This window comes from Aedes albopictus, chromosome 2, assembly GCF_035046485.1.
Source record: "Aedes albopictus strain Foshan chromosome 2, AalbF5, whole genome shotgun sequence".
Classification (NCBI taxonomy): Eukaryota; Metazoa; Arthropoda; class Insecta; order Diptera; family Culicidae; genus Aedes; species Aedes albopictus.
The window spans coordinates 148459583-148478808 of record NC_085137.1 but is presented as its reverse complement, the minus strand read 5'-3'; the positions used below and the strand labels follow the sequence as shown (position 1 = coordinate 148478808).

General features: G+C 40.9%; 1 protein-coding gene across 5 annotated transcripts in view; it reads right to left on the bottom strand.

Annotated features, from left to right (window-relative positions):
- LOC109421015 (receptor-type tyrosine-protein phosphatase-like N) overlaps window positions 1–19226 on the bottom strand; it is a 120627-nt gene that overhangs the window by 74793 nt on the left and 26608 nt on the right. For all 5 annotated transcript variants that reach the window (XM_062850589.1, XM_062850588.1, XM_029859080.2 and 2 more), the window contains one exon: window positions 7104–7586. In XM_062850589.1, coding sequence (XP_062706573.1) covers window positions 7104–7275 — 172 coding nt within the window. In that variant the 5' untranslated portion in view covers window positions 7276–7586. The remainder of the gene's footprint in view (window positions 1–7103; window positions 7587–19226) is intronic.

Sequence of the window (19226 nt, the reverse complement as noted above, 5' to 3'; positions counted from 1 at the left end):
ACTGTAGCCCGTTCACCCATGAATGCAGCCTGGTATTGCCTCACGAACTCACTTACAAATCATGATAGAAAGGTGGCATAAAATTTGAGATGGTATCTTGTATTCAGCCCTGTAGATATCGCCAGTTGCCCTACCAGGTTTTCGTGAGGGCTGACGAAACTATTTTCGGTGGGAAATAATAAAATGTTGTGTTGCGATGACGCATGAGCTTTACCATTTGTAACAAAGTTTACAAAGACACGAATAAAATACGGCATACTTCAATTCACTGGGCACGTTGTGCGAATGACGGAAGAAACAATAGCGAAAAAAAAACATTCAACAGGGATCGAAAAAAAAGACGATGATGATTTCGGGTAAAACAGTGTGATTTTAGGTATTATGTAGTAAAGAATACTATTTAGACGAACTCCTTGCTGCGTGGCAAGCTCATGCTCAGAACTGTTGAGGATTTGCGATTTCTGAGTTTAATTTTCACTCCTCAGAGAATCGTCGAAATCGCCTCCCCATTCTCTTGCGAGGGAGTTTTTGTCAAGCCTGAAGGTATGTACCAGAGGATGGTGGCTCCAAAGAGGATGAGGTGCTTGCGAAGTTAAGCGCTTCAGAAGATGGTGACTCCAATGAGAATGATGTGCTTGCTGTCCAAGCCAATTTCAGAAAATATATGGGAGATTAGGTTAATGTCACTACCATTATAAAACATTAGAACTAATAACTAAAAGTAGAAGTGGAAGTTTATTAAAAAATAGTTATTGAACGTCCTTTGAAGTAGTAATTGTTATCAAAAATTATATGTTCCTACTATCTTTTAACCCTCCTAGGATGTTAGGATTTTATCACCACGAAGGCGTTGTGCACGTTCAGCGTGCCTGTCTGAGTCATATTAACCCAAACATCTTACTAGGGTTATATGATTGGATTATAGATCAGCTATGTCACTACCCTGAAGCATTTATTCCTCACATGAACTGTAAGGACCTTGGTTCAAACACTTTGCCAACCAACTGCTTCGAGAGGAGAAGATTGTTATCTCTTTTGGTTCAATAGTTACAGGAGTTTTTTTTTCCAAAAATCATAGTTTATTCAAAAGGCAATATTGCGGGTTGGGGCAAGCATAATTTTTTTTGCCAGCATTCAAAAGTAGAAATATCGTAATAAAACATATCAAAAAATATAGAGGAATTATTTCAATGACCTAAAAAAAATAGTTGAAAAGTGTCCATTTTTCTGGATTATTTAATATTTTTTGAATGGATTAACGTAGCCAAATTTTCCGCACACAAAAATGTGCGTTTTAAAAAGCTCTAAAAGTGGAAAAGAAATTTGAAACAAAATGATAGAACGATAAAACGATTTGATCTAGCGCCACCCTATCGCTCTATCTTTTGTAGCTCTGTAGAAAAATGCCCGTAAAATGGGATTTCAAACTTTCTCGTTTTCGGTGCGTTCCCGGTCGATATTCCCAATTTATTTTTCGTACGAACACGTCGGAGCCCTGCACGAATGAAACACTGAAAGAATGGTGCAGATCCGTTGACCCGTTCCCGAGCCTATTCGTGACATACAAACACCATTCCATTTTAATTTATATAGATTTTCTTGTTTAAGTCGTCTAAGAACCACTTTTATAGCTTCCGAAGACACACGTTTTTCGAATACACTGTGGCTCCATTTTCTAGCAACTAACAGTGCTGTGATGTCTGGCAGTTGTTGCAGTTATTCGATAAGTCGAACCTAAATATTTAGATTTGTTCACTTGTTTGACCTATCCGTGACACATCAAATTATTACTAATCCATTTGCAAAAACATATCTTCAGTCCAACAATGAGCCAAATTGATTTATATTAAGCCTTCTTTGTCTTATTTTCATCAGTTTCAAAATAATGCAGATGTTTCAGCAAGTGACAGTGGATTCAAAGATCCAAGGTCCAAGCCCTGGGTCAGGATTTTTTTGCGTCTCACTCCAGCCATAAGTTGTAACAGGTACTGGAAGTTGTTTTTCTTATCTAAATAATATGTGAGAGTGAAGTTTTCACAGTTAAACAGACGTCCGAGAGACATCAGTAATGTATAAAATTACAGATGTTACGGTATTTCAGAGCCTGTTTACCAATAAAATAGAAAGCATAAATACGGTGATTTCTTTTCAATTTTCCGAAATCCGTAAAACGAATTACCGAAAAATCTGTGATTGAACTTTTTTTTACTGAAGCCGGTGAAATATATAGCTGAGTTTTCGGTAAAAAAAGTGCTTTATTACCGACTTCGGTAATTTGTGGAAACGTCAGTTTTCACACGTCCCGCCATTTTTTTATGCTATTGAAGCTGCACTTATTGTATATATAACGTACATATATTGACATGCATTACCCTATAAACCACTAAAGTTGAATTAAAGTGGGAAATGGATCCACAACTGTTCAATTACGTTTATACCAGTATCGGAGTACAACTTCAACAGCGTACTTACTTGGGGTTTTTTCTTTTGTAAGCACCACTTTCTTTTCGTTGCAATTTTCTGGATATAGGAGTACATATCTGTGAAAATGCTGACTTGAGCTCGCTTGAGCTTGATTGACCGCCCGTAGATGCTACTTCAGTATCGCCAGACCAGCTACACCCACACAAGGAACCAATGAGATATCTGCCGGGGACTTCAGTATATGAGCGTTGGTGATCTTCTATTTTTAGGCGACAATGGCGCCTGCCACTTCAGGATGTTGGTCAATGTGGGGAAGGGGAATGAAGTGATGATTGCAATCGTTTGTATCCACATCGGACCAAATATAACTCTACGTCTGCACAAATTCAAGCGGATGTCGGAGTATTAGTGGGATTTTGTTGGCAGAGGGTTCACACATTGGTGTGTGGATGCCAGGTGATAGAATTGTGTGTTTCATTATTCTGAAGAGATTCGGCACAGTTCGCTTGATTGCATAACTTGTAGGCGTTATCTGATGGATTGACACTGTGCTGTGAAAGTAAGGATGGAAGGGAAACGGCTTTTTCAATCTGTTTCTGTTCTAGCGATGGCTTTGAACATACGAATACATATGAGTTGTATATGCCACTAGAACATCAAGCCCTTCTCTGGAGTACATATCTGTGAAAATGCTTTAAAAAATACAAAATAGATTTAAGACACCCCTGATGCTTCCGGAAAGGTACCTTAGAGGTACCGGGAGTGGTCAAAATGGCAAACTACTCATTTACGGTAAACTACGATGAAAATGTTATCAAACGATATGCTTTGGAGTCAAAAGACTAGTGTCTTCTGCCAGGGCACTCGCTTGTGTTACGCAGGGGTATTGATAGAGAGAAACGGAGAAAACAGCAATGAAATTTGTATTACTTTTACACTAAAGCCTCTTTTTATGCATGTTATTTTTATGCACTTTTAATTTATGCCCCTTTTCTTATGCCCTGCATAAAAAGAGGGAGAGCTACTCAGAGCCTATATTGTGCATAAGCATATTTCATAATGACGGGAACTATTGCAACGGCGGCCAAGAGGTGTTTATAGAAGAGAGCAAAGGAAAGTTACAGGTTCGTATTTGGGTGTTTCCGAAGGTCTCATGTGCGTAACATGGGGTCCGAGTGGGTCTTAAGGGGGTTTCGAAGTCATTTCAAGAAGTCTTAGCGCATTTTAGGCTGGTTTCAGAGGCGTTACGGAGGCGTTTTTAGGGGTTTTGGTTTAGGAGGATTTTTTTAGGCATTTCAGGATGTTTCAGACCATTTTCGGCGTGATTCAGAGGCGTTACGTAAGCGTTACGGCGGAGTTTTGGAGTATTCAGAGCTTCTCAGGTGCGTTACATGGGGTCCGCGGGGGTTTAAGGGGGATTCTGGAGGCATTTCAAGACGTTTCAGAGCATTTTCGGGGGATTCAAGGGCGTTACGAAAGCGTTACGGATGAGTTTTCGGGGGGTTTGGAGCCTCTCAGGTGCGTTACATGGGGTCCGAGGGGGTGTAAGGGGGATTTTGGAGGCATTTCAGAATGTTTCAGACTATTTTTGGCGAGATTAAGAGGCGTTACGAAAGCGTTACGGAGGAGTTTCGGGGGCTTTGGGGCCTCTCAGGTGCGTTACATGGAGTCCGACGGGGTTTAAGGGGGATTTTTGAGGCATTTCAAGACGTTTCAGAGCCTCTTCGGTGGTATTCGAAGGCGAAGGTGAGTTTTCGTGGGGTTCGGAGCTTCTCAGGTGCGTTACATGGGGTCCGAGGGGGTTTAAGGGGGATTTTTGAGGCATTTCAAGACGTTTCAGAGCCTCTTCGGTGGTATTCGAAGGCGAAGGCGAGTTTTCGTGGGGTTCGGAGCTTCTCAGGTGCGTTACATGGGGTCCGAGGGGGTTTAAGGGGGATTTTTGAGGCATTTTAAGAAGTTTCATAGCAGACTCTGAAATACCTTAAAACGCCCCTCAAACCTCTTGCAACGCCATTTAAAGGCTCCTGAGATCCCTTGAATTGCCCCTAAAGCCCCATGGAACGCTCCTGAAACCCACTTAATACTATTGAAATACCCCAGAATTCCGCATAATCCCAAGAAAACACCAAAAAATCTTGACAGAACATCCTCAGAAGGCTCCTTAAAATCCCCCGAAACAACCCCTTAAAACGCCCCTGAAGCCCCTTGAAACCCCCTTTTTGGGCTCTCTGGGAACTTTCTGGAAACCCCCTTAGCCCCATCTTAACTGCCCAGGAGCAAGACCTGTTCTCCCGAACTACATTCTCTAATTAAAGCCCAAACTTAATTTATGCATAAATTTCCCTCTTTTTATGCCTTTTTCAATTTATGCACATTTTTAATTTATGCAGTCCCAGCCATGTGCATAAAAAGAGGTTCTAGTGTATTTAGATTTAGATTCCGACCCGAATGATCATTTTTGATTGAAGGGTTGTTAATAAATAAACAAACAAATAAACATTAGAGTGGGTCATCGTTTACATGGAAAAATGAAAAATTCAATGGTACAGGGGATAGACAAAATGATCGGGACAGGCAAAATTTTCACTTCTCAAAAAATGTTCAACCAGCTGTAACTTTTCGAAAAGTGCATCAAATATTCTCAAATTTTTACTGTAAGGTCATCAACTAGTTGAGCATCAGTGGTCAACATTTAAGAAAGATCGGGCCATTTTCCACGAAGTTATAAAGATTCTTATAAAAAGGTTGAATTATCCGATAGCCAACTTTGAGCTATTATATCTCCGGATTTAATGATCCGATTGCTAAGAAATTTTGACCACTCATGACTTATGTAATGAACTCTGGAAAACATTTGACTTAACTTGAAATTTTTAACAAGACAAAAAGTTATAGCGATTTTATTTTTTTCACGATTTTTTAGCAAATTGGTCTATTTTTAATATGTATTCCATTACTTTTTCAATTTGTTGGCGGCTACGTTGTAACTTTCTTTCAAAACACATTTATATATAAGTCAATTAGAGGGAAATTAAATGAACTATAATTTGCATCTTGAATTTTGAAATGATGTTGAAGTTATTGATAATTTGGTGTTTTATTAGAAAAATATTCTAATCGTTATAATTTTCTTCCGTGTTAAGAATTTTAAGTTAAGTCAACGGGTTTTTAAAGCTCATTATATAAGTCATAAATGGTCAAAATTTCATTGCATTCGGTTCATTGAATCCGGAGATATAACACCTCAAAGTTGGCTATCGGATAATTTTACCTTTTCCAAGAATATTTTTAACTTCGTGGAGAATGGCCCGATCTTTCCCTAATTTGGACCACTGATACACAACTAGTTGATGAACTTACAGTAAAAATTTGAGAATATGTGATGCACTTTTCGAAAAGTTTCAGCTCGTTGAACATTTTTTGAGAAGTGAAAATTTTGCCTGTCCCGATCATTTTGTCTATCCCCTGTATCTTATCAGATCAAAGCTTTTATGATCCCACTTCAGGAATAAGTGTGCAAAATTTGGGCACGATCGGTTATGTCTACGTTTTGCGCATCGCGTTTGAAGTTTGTATGGGGTTTTACATGGGAAAACACACTTTTTTACATTTCTCTCATAAAAAGCTCATAATTTTTCTAAAACCGTGTAACCGATAAAATGGAAACATAGCCTAGGGTGTCCTGAAAAACTTTGTCGAGGACCGCGAAGTGATCTGATGCTTATGAAAAAAGTTATAGCGTTGGCATTGCTTGGTGAAACAGCATGATTTTGTTGCTATTGTTATTCTTTTACATGTTAAAACAAAAACACATGCATGCGGTTTGTTGGTTATAACTATTTTCACAAGCATCGGATCGCTTTGCGGTCTTCAACAAAGTTTTCCAGAACATCCTAGGCTATCATTTTACAGTATCGGTTAAAAAGTTTCAGACAAACTTTTTCAACTTATGGCTAAAATGCAAAAAAAAGTATGTTTTCCCATACAAAATCCCATACAAATTTCAATTGCAATGCGCAAAGTGTAGACGCAACCGATCGTGCTCAAATTTTGCACAGATACTCAGGAACCGAAACGGAGCCAAAAAAGCTTTGATCTGAGAAAACGGTTCCGATGACCCACACTAATAAACATCCGCTTGTGACCAAAATGGTTAGGTTAGGTATCTTTATTAGAGAGATTTTCAGCCCGAGGCTGGTTCATCTCTAGGACCAAAATGGTAATTAATCCTTTTCATATCCATAAGAATTCTATTTATGGAAAATCTTGTTTTGGAGTAAAATTGAAAGTGCTGCCGCTAGGGCACCCTAGAGGTGCCAAAAGTGGCCACAATGCCGGATGATCTTTTTCATAAATCCTATTCACGGGAGATCATATAAAAGAGCTGCCGCACGGTCTAAAAAAATATAACACAGTTGAACATGATTTTAACAACAAACCATGATATTTATAACTCATTGCGATTTGGTGTCATTTACTTTAATGTTTTCAATTTCAAACATGGCATCAAACTTAGCAGTTCAGTTACCATATTTCAAACGTTGAGTAATATGTATATCTGGCCACTCGATATCAGTGAGAAAGAGAGCCACGTGTACAGAAGATTCGTGAAACAATCCACCTCAGATCGAAAAAAAAATCAATTGTATGATTGGTACGACTTCAAAGTAGGTACTCACCGATATTGCCCTCGGCCGAGACGCCCAACTCCCCGATGCTACTGCATCCCAGGATGGCCAAAACCAGCGCTCCCACCGTTAGCAGTTGTCGTCGTAGCCGTAGTTCTAGTTGTTTCGAATGGCAAGTATTTGTCCATGCTGCTGCTATCGTCGATTGGTCAATATTTGACATTGTGCTTTTATTACATCACTTTAAAGTTTCGCTGCTGCTCCCCTCTCGATGGCACGTGTGGGTGGTTCTCGAGGGAGTTGGGGAGGGGGGTTTCAGGAGCAGGGGGTGGGTGATGAGGGAAGGGAGGGTCAGGTAGGAATGTGGGTGGGGTCGTTAGCTGGTACCGAATCGGAGCTACCGAGAGAGCTGAGCTGGGTATGTGAGGGCGTTGTACGATCCAAAAGAGCTTGCCGTCTGTGATGGAGGGGACAAGCACCTACAGTACTACTAGAGTTAATAATCCGAGCCGCTTCTGATACTGTTGCTATTTCCTGAAAAAATATGGAAAGACGAAAGACAAGGGTAAAAATTAATTACACTTCAGACTCGGAGTCAGCAGAGTCACGAGGATTATTGCCAGCCATTTGCAACGAACGAACGGATAGCCCAAGTGGATGGAAGGTCATGCCTCAGCAAACAGAAAAGTATCGTTTTCTATGAAACGAGAGGGCAGCTGAACCTGAACCATCAGCGACTGCCGAAATAAAATGACAAAGTCGTCGTTTCGTGGAAAATCGTTTCGATTGATTGAGCTTAATTTGGATGGTGTCCCACGATAATGAGGAGGATGTTCGGTTTTCTGGAATTCGTGGTATTTTTGGAGTTGAGATGTTTATGTCAATAGGAGATGCCTTGGGCAAATTGATTTGTCGGAATCGAGCGATTAAAACAATTGATTTGAAAGAGATCTCTCAAAACGCCCACCTTATCATCTCGGTGGTTCTCCAACCAATTAAGAGGATTTTCCGCATGATACTAGCTTAGGTTGGCCCTAATCTTGATCCTTATCGTATGCAAGATAGCCGATACATTGCGGTGGGTGAAAAGTAGGTGGTGTGACATAAACAGACTCAACTTTATGTATTTAGTTCCGGCGAAATGCTATCTTCCGGGTGCTCGATAAACATTAAACAACACCATTGCCAGCAAAGCTTGGTGTGCAACGTTAGGCATTAATATGATAGGTACGATAAGCACGCTAGGAATACCCAAGTAATCACGAAGCCGTATATAAGTGCATCAATTTTACCATATATTGATATTTAAAATTCCCAAGGGGCCACAACGTCTAGAAGGACTATTTTACTTTATGTTTCGACAAATCATGAAGTTTGAGGTGTCACACGGCTGAGTTTGGCAATATATAAGAAATGGCCACTTCCCTGGGGGCATCCGGAATATTCCGGGTATGGCCAGACCGATCCCAAGGGGCCATAAAGGTCTATAATAGGGATGCATTATATTCAGTTTTATCTGTATTCTATAGATTTTCGAGCATCCATACAGATTCCGTTTTAAATGAAATACAGATTTTTGAGCTAGAAGGGCTGTTTTATTTTATATGGAATACACACGGAGAAATCAAACTACCTAATTTTTGGGTTGATTTTACTCAAAGCTGAGTATATCGAATAAACTAGTTACCCAAAATTATGTTGTTTTCCCTCTTTCCCTCACCGATGTTGTCAAAAACAAACAGAGATGCATCTACCCAACGGGGGTCCTTGAGCCCAATAAGCCAATTTTGGGTAAATGCAGGTTTACTCAAATTTGGGTTGAATGAGGGGGGGTCTTGGGTAGAGTCAGCCTAGTTAGAGTCTGGCGGACTGTCACTTTCGATCGGAGCCAATCGAGCATGAGGCCACGGTATAGCATTTATCGGTGAGGACACTATGACGTCATGCTCGATTGGCTCCGGTCGAAAGTGACAGTCCGCCAGACTCTAATTATAGGGACTCTAGTCTTGGGTTGAATTTACCTACTCTTAAGTAAATATTTTTGCTGGAGGTGAAGGCAATTTACCTAGTGTGAGTTTAATCGATTTACTCAAATTTGGCTTATTGGGCCGAACTATGGGATTGCGTCAAACGAACTCAATTTTCGGTAGTTTGGCGGCTCCGTGCAGATTTTTGAAAAGAGTGATACAGATTTTTCAAAAAGTCATCTGGCATCCCTGGTCTAGAAGGACTATTTTCCTTTATGTTTCAACAAATCATGAAGTTAGAGGAGTCGCACGGTTGATTTTGACAACGTTGTGGAATGGAAATGGCCACTTTTGTCCAGGCTTGTCCGTCCGCACTGAGCGCATGAAAATTCTGCTCTTTTGATTTACACCACCAAAACCATTGTATTTATGTAATCTTTCTATCTTACTTCATAGAAGGATGTTTGAATATCCAAAATGTCATTTCAAACTGTCAAAAAATCGCACCGCAGTGCCGCACTGAGCGTGCAAAGAGAAAATCACTGGGGTGAATTCACCCGGGTGAAATTCTCTTTGCGCGCACAGTGTGGCACTGCGATGCAATTTTTTGACAGTTCCAAATGACATTTAGAATATTTCAACATCCTTCTATCAGATAAGGTAGGAAGATTGCATTGATACGATGGTTTTGGTGGTGTAAATCAAAAGAGCAGAATTTTCATGCGCTGAGTGCGGACAAGCCTGCTTTTGTCACATCCCTGGGGGCACCTGGATCATATCCGATTCATGAGACCGCTTGATTGCCTCATTTCAAGTCAATGGGTCCTTGCAGTTATATAGATTCTGTATTCTTCTGTATTCTGTATTCTAAAATAACAATAGATGCAGAGTAAAATGTATTCATGTGTCATTTTCCGGCCGGTCGTGACCCCAACGGAATCTGGAATAACTCCGGAACGGATGGGTGGTTCCGTATGTTGGACCTTGACAATTTGGACAAATCTGGAGTGAATGCCATTGACTTAGAAAAAAAATCGGTTGGGAAATGCCTTTTTCATAGCTGATTCTAGATTCGAAAATCATCCAAAATAGACGTTGGGTACGCGAAGGTTAAAAGGTTTATGACTACATAAGGCGAGAGGTTACGTCTTATGAATGTCTGCTGAAGTATCAAGCAAATATTGTTCAGTTGCTGTTACCACTTTGAATGCCTATAGGCATTTTCACACTATTTCACTAAGTAAACTGAACAAATCACTGAGTAACACGTTTATCTTCTAAGGAGATTTCTAACCACAGTTTGTTTACTCGCACGTACAATGTTAATGTTGACAGCGCGCGTGAACGCAGTTCCTGTTTCGGGAACAAAGTCACGAAAAGGGTTATTCCATCTTTTAATATCGTGATTCCAGTTCCAGTTTTTGAAAGCGTTACAAAACGGGAGATGTCATCTAGCACGTACGAACTGTGTTTCAGGTTTTGTGACATCTTTCATGTATATTAGATGCAAGGAATCACGTTTACAGGAACATAATCACAAATTCGGACAAACGTTGTGTTCTCTATATCGTGATATTGTGTTCACGCTTATATGAACGGATTTTTTCGCGTGTAACAAATGAGGCTATTTATCATTTAGGGCCGATTTCTTCACCTCGGCCTAACCGGTGAGCCATATAGTTAAACCTGGTTTAACACTCAAACCAGGGTGAAGAAATCGGCCCTTAAACAATGAAAGTTTGAAAAAAAAAATGGAATCTTACCCCATTTCACCTTACACAGTTCGAAAAAAACCTGTAAAATTATGACGGATCGAATGTAACAAAAGGACCCCGTCATATATGATGGAAATTTTTGTGCGGTCTTAAATTTACAGGGCAGATATCTGTTAGAAAATATAAAGAAAAAATGAGGTCCGAGCGAGAATTGAACTCAGATCCTTGGGGTGTGAGTAGCACGCCTGAGCTCTCTCGGCTATTTCAGCTTGTTGATAAGTAGACAGTCAAAGTGAAACTGCTTCTACCATAATGTCCGGTGACTAGCCAACCAGACGCAGCACGCGGGGGAATTCTCACAAAAAAAAATAAAATATTTGGAACTTCAATTCTTTTTCAATATCAGGTGCAGAGAACACAACCAGTGACAACCACAGACAACCAGACACAGCATTTGATGAAAAAAATCACAGACAACAGACGTAGAAAATTTTGATTTTTTTTAAATATATGGCACTTTCTCTTTTTTTACTATCAGATGCAGAATAAACAAATCCAGTGACAACCTTAGACAACCAGACACAGCATTTGATGATAAAATTACAGACAACAGACGTTCAATTTTTTTGTTTTTTTTTTTTTTTACTTTTGCCACTTCAATTCTTTTTTACTATCAGATGCAGAAAACAAATCCAGTGACAACTAAAGACAACCAGACACAGCATTTGATGAAAAAATCACAGACAACAGACGTTCAACTTTTTGATTTTTTTTTTAATTTTTGCCACTTCAATTCTTTTTTACTATCAGATGCAGAAAACAAATCCACTGACAACTAAAGACAACCAGACACAGCATTTGATGAAAAAATTACAGACAACAGACGTTCAACTTTTTGATTTTTTTTTAATTTTTGCCGCTTCAATTCTTTTTTACTATCAGATGCAGAAAACAAATCCAGTGACAACTTAAGACAACCAGACACAGCATTTGATGACAAAAAAATCACAGACAACAGACGTTGAGAATTTTGATTTTTTTTAAATATTTGACACTTCAATTCTTTTTAACTATCAGATGCAGAAAACAAAATCAGTGACAACCTTAGACAACCAGACACAGCATTTGATGAAAAAAAAATCACAGACAACAGACGTTGATTTTTTTTTAAATACATACATACTTGACACTTCAATTCTTTTTCACTATCAGATGTAGAAAACAAATCCAGTGACAACCATAGACAACCAGACACAGCATTTGATGAAAAAATCACAGACAACAACAGACGTTGAAAATTTTGATTTTTTTTAAATATTTCGCACTTCAACTCTTTTTTTACTATCAGATGCAGAAAACAAATTCAGTGACAACTAAAGACAACCAGACACAGCATTTGATGACAAAAAAAATCACAGACAACAGACGTTGAGAATTTTTATTTTTTTTTCAATATTTGACACTTCAACTCTTTTTTACTATCAGATGTAGAAAACAAATCCAGTGACAACTATAGACAACCAGACACAGCATATGATGATAAAAATCACAGACAACAGACGTTCAATTTTCTGATTTTTTCATATTTGTCACTTCAATCCTTTTTTCTATCAGATGCAGAAAACAAATCCAGTGACAACTAAAGACAACCAGACACAGCATTCTATGACAAAAAAATCACAGACAACAGACGTTGAGAATTTTGATTTTTTTTAATATTTGACACTTCAACTCTTTTTTACTATCAGATGCAGAAAACAAAATCAGTGACAACCTTAGACAACCAGACACAGCATTTGATGGCAAAAAATCACAGACAACAGGCGTTGATTTTTTTTTAATATTTGACAATTCAATTCTTTTTTACTATCAGATGCAGAAAACAAATCCAGTGACAACCATAGACAACCAGACACAGCATTTAATGAAAAAATCACAGACAACAGACGTTGATTTTTTTTGTATTTGACACTTCAATTTTTTTACTATCAGATGCAGAAAACAAATCCAGTGACAACCATAGACAAAGCAGAATGCAGAAAAGTATCTGTCACTCTTAGACAACCGAATGCAGCAGTTGCTACAAATAACACATATAGCCCTGTTTGTCTGTCTGGTGACTTTACCGAAGTTTTTCAGATGTAAATATAAGCTGCATTGAACTCACCGAATAAAAACTCTATTAAAAACGTAGAAAAATGTAATGCTTTTCTTATTTAAAATCTACAAGCGTGAATAACACATGTTCTGTTTATATTAAAAAAAAAAAACACTTGACACGGGTGGGGGTGGAAGCTCAGGTAAAATATTATCTCCTGGGCGCCCATTAAAAACACCACCCCCGGCGAAGACTGGCGCTCGAGCCTAGCTATTTAGCACTGTAGTTGGAGGAAATGCCAATGCAGAACCCGTAGCTTCCGGGAAGGTAAGCCCAGCTCCCTGGGTTAGTGGGTTGGTGTCAGGCCCTGCGAGCCAGCCGTAAAAAAGACTAGCACCGGAAAATCAACAAGAGAAGAATGCGAACCGATACCAATGGCGACGACCACAGCGACGAAAAGGGACTTGCGATTGGAAGCTCGGTACGTGGAACTGCAGATCTCTCAACTTCATCGGGAGCACCCGCATACTCGCCGATATACTGAAGGACCGCGGGTTCGGAATCGTAGCGCTGCAGGAGGTGTGTTGGACAGGATCTATGGTGCGAACGTTTAGAGGTAATCATACCATCTACCAGAGTTGCGGCAACACACGTGAGCTGGGAACAGCTTTTATAGTGATGGGCGACATGCAGAGGCGCGTGATCGGTTGGTGGCCGATCGACGAAAGAATGTGCAGGTTGAGGATCAAGGGCCGATTCTTCAACATTAGCATAATAAACGTGCACAGCCCTCACTCCGGAAGCACTGATGATGACAAAGACGCATTTTACGCGCAGCTCGAACGTGAGTACGACCGCTGCCCAAACCACGACGTCAAGATCATCATAGGGGATCTAAACGCTCAGGTAGGCCAGGAGGAGGAATTCAGACCGACGATTGGAAAGTTCAGCGCCCACCAGCTGACGAACGAAAATGGCCTACGACTCATTGATTACGCCGCCTCCAAAAATATGGCCTCTCGTAGCACCTTCTTCCAGCACAGCCTCCCGTATCGTTACACCTGGAGATCACCACAACAAACGGAATCGCAAATCGACCACGTTCTGATTGATGGACGGCACTTCTCCGACATTATCGACGTCAGGACCTATCGTGGCGCTAATATCGACTCCGATCACTACCTGGTGATGGTCAAACTGCGCCCAAAACTCTCCGTTATTAACAACGTACATTACCGGCGGCCGCCCCGGTACGATCTAGGGCGACTGAAGCAACCGGATGTCGCCACCGCATACGCGCAGAATCTCGAGGCAGCGTTGCCTGACGAAGGTGTGCTCGATGTGGCCCCTCTAGAGGACTACTGGAGTACAGTCAAAGCAGCCATCATCAACGCAGCCGAGAGCACTATCGGGTACGTAGAACGGAGTCGACGAAACGATTGGTTCGACGAGGAGTGCAGAGCGGTTCTGGAGGAGAAGGATGCAGTGCGGGCGGTAATGCTGCAGCATGGAACCCGACAGAATGTGAAGCGATACAGACAGAAGCGGAAGCAGCAGACCCGTCTCTTCCGGGAGTAAAAGCGCCGCCTGGAAGAAGCGGAGTGCGAGGAAATGGAACTGCTGTGCCGTTCACAGGGAACACGTAAGTTCTACCAGAAGCTCAACGCATCCCGCAAAGGCTACGTGCCGCAAGCCGAAATCTGCAGGGATGAGGACGGGAGCCTCCTGACGGACAAACGTGAGGTGATCGAAAGGTGGAAGCAGCACTTCGACGACCACCTGAATGGCGAAGAGAATGTAAGCACGGAGGACCAAGGCAGCGGAGGAAATGACTATGTTGGTGCAGCAGAGGACGGGAACGAACCAGCTCCCACGCTGAGGGAAGTTAAGGATGCCATCTACCAGCTCAAAAACAACAAGCGGCTGGTAAGGACGGTATCACAGCAGAACTCATCAAGATGGGTCCGGAAAAGTTGGCCACCTGTCTGCACCAGTTAGTGGTCAAGATCTGGCAAACCGAACAGCTACCGGAGGAGTGGAAGGAAGGGATAATCTGTCCCATCCACAAGAAAGGCGACAAGTTAATGTGTGAGAACTTTCGAGCGATCACCATTTTGAATGCTGCCTACAAAGTGCTATCCCAAATCATCTTCCGTCGTCTGTCACCTAAAACAAATGAGTTCATGGGAAGTTATCAAGCCGGCTTCATCGACGGCCGGTCGACAACGGACCAGATCTTTACCGTACGGCAAATCCTCCAGAAATGCCGTGAATACCAGGTCCCAACGCATCACCTGTTCATCGACTTCAAAGCGGCATACGACAGTATCGACCGCGCAGAGCTATGGAGAATCATGAACGAAAACGGCTTTCCTGGGAAGCTGACTAGACTGATTAAAGCAACAAAGGACGGTGTGGAAAACTGCGTAAGGGTTTCGGGTGAACTATCTAGCTCATTCGAATCTCGCCGGGGACTGCGACAAGGTGATGGACTCTCATGCCTACTCTTCAACATCGCTCTGGAAGGTGTGATGCAACGAGCCGGGCTCAACAGCCGGGGAACGATTTTCACAAAATCCGGGCAATTTGTGTGCTTTGCGGACGACATGGACATTATTGCCAGAACATTTGGAACGGTGACAGAGCTGTACACCCGCCTGAAACGCGAAGCAGCAAAGGTCGGACTGGTGGTGAATGTCTCAAAAACAAAGTACATGCTGGTAGGCGGAACCGAAAACGACCGGATCCGTCTGGGTAGTAATGTTACGATAGACGGGGATACTTTCGAAGTGGTGGAGGAATTCGTCTACCTCGGATCCTTACTGACGGCTGACAACAACGTGAGCCGTGAAATTCGGAGGCGCATCATCAGCGGAAGTCGGGCCTACTACGGGCTCCAGAAGAAACTGCGGTCAAAAAAGATTCACCCACGCACCAAATGCACCATGTACAAAACGCTAATAAGACCGGTGGTTCTCTACGGACACGAGACATGGACGATGCTCGAGGAGGACCTGCAAGCACTCGGAGTTTTCGAGCGACGGGTGCTAAGAACGATCTTCGGCGGCGTGCAGGAGAACGGTGTGTGGCGGAGAAGGATGAACCACGAGCTCGCTGCACTTTACGGCGAACCCAGCATCCAGAAAGTGGCCAAAGCCGGAAGTATACGATGAGCAGGGCATGATGCAAGAATGCCGGACAACAACCCTGCAAAGTTGGTGTTTGCTAACCATCCGGTTGGTACAAGAAGGCGTGGAGCGCAGAAAGCACGATGGGCGGACCAGGTGGAGCGTGATCTGGCGAGTGTTGGGCGTGACCGACGTTCGAGAGCTGCAGCTGCAAATCGAGTATTATGGCGGCAAATTGTTGATTCAGTATTATCATGAATTTGATGTTAACTAAATAAATGAAAATTAAATGAATTGAAATGTTCTTGGAGGAATTTCGGATGGAACCCCTTTGGATGGAAATCCAGGAGAAACACCGCAAAGATTTTTTTAAGCAATCGTGAAAAAAAAAATCTAGAAAAATTGCGGAAGGAACTTCTGGATGAAAGTCGAAAGAAATCCTGGGTAAAATTCCTGGGAGGATTCGAGCAGAAGAAACCCTGGCTGAAGTCTTTGAAAAAAGTTATGGAGGAATTTCAGGAAAAAAATCTATGGGAGGAAACCGTGAAAGACCTGTTAGATGAATCCTTAAAGGGGTTAATGGAAGCATTCTGGAAGATTTCCTGAATACAGGATTACCAGAATGCATAAAGAATTCTTCGAGAAAGCACAGAAAGAACAACTTCAGGAATCCCAGTAAGAACACTTGGAAGAATTAATGAAGAAATTTCTGGAAGCATTTCAAAGAGAACTCCTAATTGAACTAGAGCAACTTCTGGTGGATGCCCGGAAGAATTTTCTGGATAAATGTTAGGATGACGTACGTCACTTTGCAGAATTGAGACAGTATAGGGAAACTGTTCCATCTGTTCAGCAGGCAGGGTGCTATCAATTTCATTCTACTCAAAACAAAGCATTGAAATGCAATTCATTTTGTTTCTTGTTTTTGTATTTTTAGTGAGCACGTATGCTAACAAAAATAACGGAATCAATCGGTACCGTAATCGCTTTGTTTTCGCATAGGGTGAATTTAAGAGCATAGGACTACTAATGGCACCGTGGCCCTATGTTCACTTTTGTAGCACATTTGAAAAATCTCGCTTTGACCTTTATTTACTTACTTTCAGTCCTGACGTTCGACGTATGAACCAGAACTTCACTTGACGACTTTTTTGTCGACGACATTTTGTCCCTAAGCCGACCTTTTGAAAGTCTCCGTGTTTACTAACTGTTGATTGTTCATCAAAACTATATACTTTTTACTGCCATGTATGTACTCGATATTTTTAGCTCCATAGAAAGATCTAGACTCGGACATGTTTTCAACTGATAACACACTTTGCTTGATTTTTGTTTGATATAATTTCGTCAATCGATATCACATGGTGGATCCTATCCTATCTATCGTTTCGGCGACCAACGTACCCCAGCAGAGAATGCCTAGTCTGTGCCATGCTGCATACACACATGCCGCTGTGACGCTGTCCAGAATGCTTCCGCTCTCTCCCAGCGATATGTAACGGCATTTGTATGCGTGCCAGTTTTCCACCGGGGAAATGTTCCACAACGATGAACGGCTCAACATCCACCCACAAGTGAGAGTAGAGGAAGCGAGTGCAAAATGACACTTTTTTCTGTGAATTAATGTTGCGTACTTGGTTGCGTGTTTTTTTTACCCTGCCATTTTGATTTTTTTATTACAATTTTTAGTTAGGGTTTACCATCGATTGTAAATAAATTAGAACAGGAACATTATTTTTTTTTAAATCTTCTGCTTTCGAATAAGATGCATTAGGAGCGTAGGATTTATATGGGTACTCGGACATTACCAGAATTCCAACATTCTATTCGGAGTAGAACTTTGCTGCCCAGATTCGCATAGTCGACATAGTCAACAGTTTTTAACTCACTTTTGAAATTTCGACAATGAAATAATTCGAAGTTGAACATTTAATCCATATTGACATCAACATATTAAGAGATAGATGTTGTATGATATTGAACAAAGTTGGTCTCAAATATGTCCAATTTAGAGTGGGTCATCGTTTATATGGAAAAATGAAAAATTCAATGGTATCCCATCAGATCAAAGCTTTTTTGATCCCATTTCAGTACACAAATAAGTGTGCAAAATTTGGCCACGATCGGATATATCTACGTTTTGCGCATCGCGTTTGAAATTTGTATGGGGTTTTACATGGGAAAACACACTTTTTTGCATTTCTCTCATAACAAGCTCGAATTTTTCTAAAACCGTGTAACCGACAAGGTGAAAACATAGCCTAGTTGGCATTGCTTGACGAAACAGCATGATTTTGTTGCTATTGTTATTCCTTTACATGTTAAAACATAAACACATGCATGCGGTTCGTTGGTTATACCTATTTTCACAAGCATCGGATCGCTTTGCGGTCTTCAACAAAGTTTTTCAGAACATCCTAGGCTATCATTTTACAGTATCGGTTAAAAAGTTTCAGACAAACTGTTTCAACTTATGGCTAAAATGCAAAAAAGTATGTTTTCCTATTCAAAATCCCATACAAATTTCAATTGCAATGCGCAAAGTGTAGACGCAACCGATCGTGCTCAAATTTTGCACAGATACTCAGGACCCGAAACGGAACCAAAAAAGCTTTGACCTGAGAAAACGGTTCCGATGACCCACACTAATGTCCATGTGTTTAATATCAAATATACTATATTAATAATATAACTCACTTCCAGCTATTTCTGGCGACCCTTTATCTTGTGCTTGTGGCGCCGTTTGTGACGAACGTGGCAACTATTACACTCTAAAAACGTATGCCCTCCAGAAATACACACGTTGTCAACATTAATGAACTAGGGATGTCAAAAATCTCTTCAGTGATCGATAAATAATATCAAAATGTTTAGGGTTTAAATAAACAAATCATATTCTTTGCGTAATAGTTTTCGCACACAATACACGGTGTTCAATAAGTTCGGATACACAGTAAAATTGAATTTATTTCCCATCTGTAATTCAGATTTTCAAAGTGAATGTATTTATTGAAAGCTCACATAATACTGATCAAATACAGTATATGTTTTGAAACAAACTGTCCTTTATCCTGCTGTAATAATTGCAAATGTGTCTCAAGATCCTTTCAGCCGGCACGCACGTCTGTCATTGGTATTTCGTCTAGTTTTTATTGAGTAATGGTGTTAAGTTAAATCAAATTAGGTTGTTGTCCTCAGCATTAGTGGTAGCAACTATGGCCATACGAAATAATCTATAAAATTTAGATTGGGTGAATACGGACTCA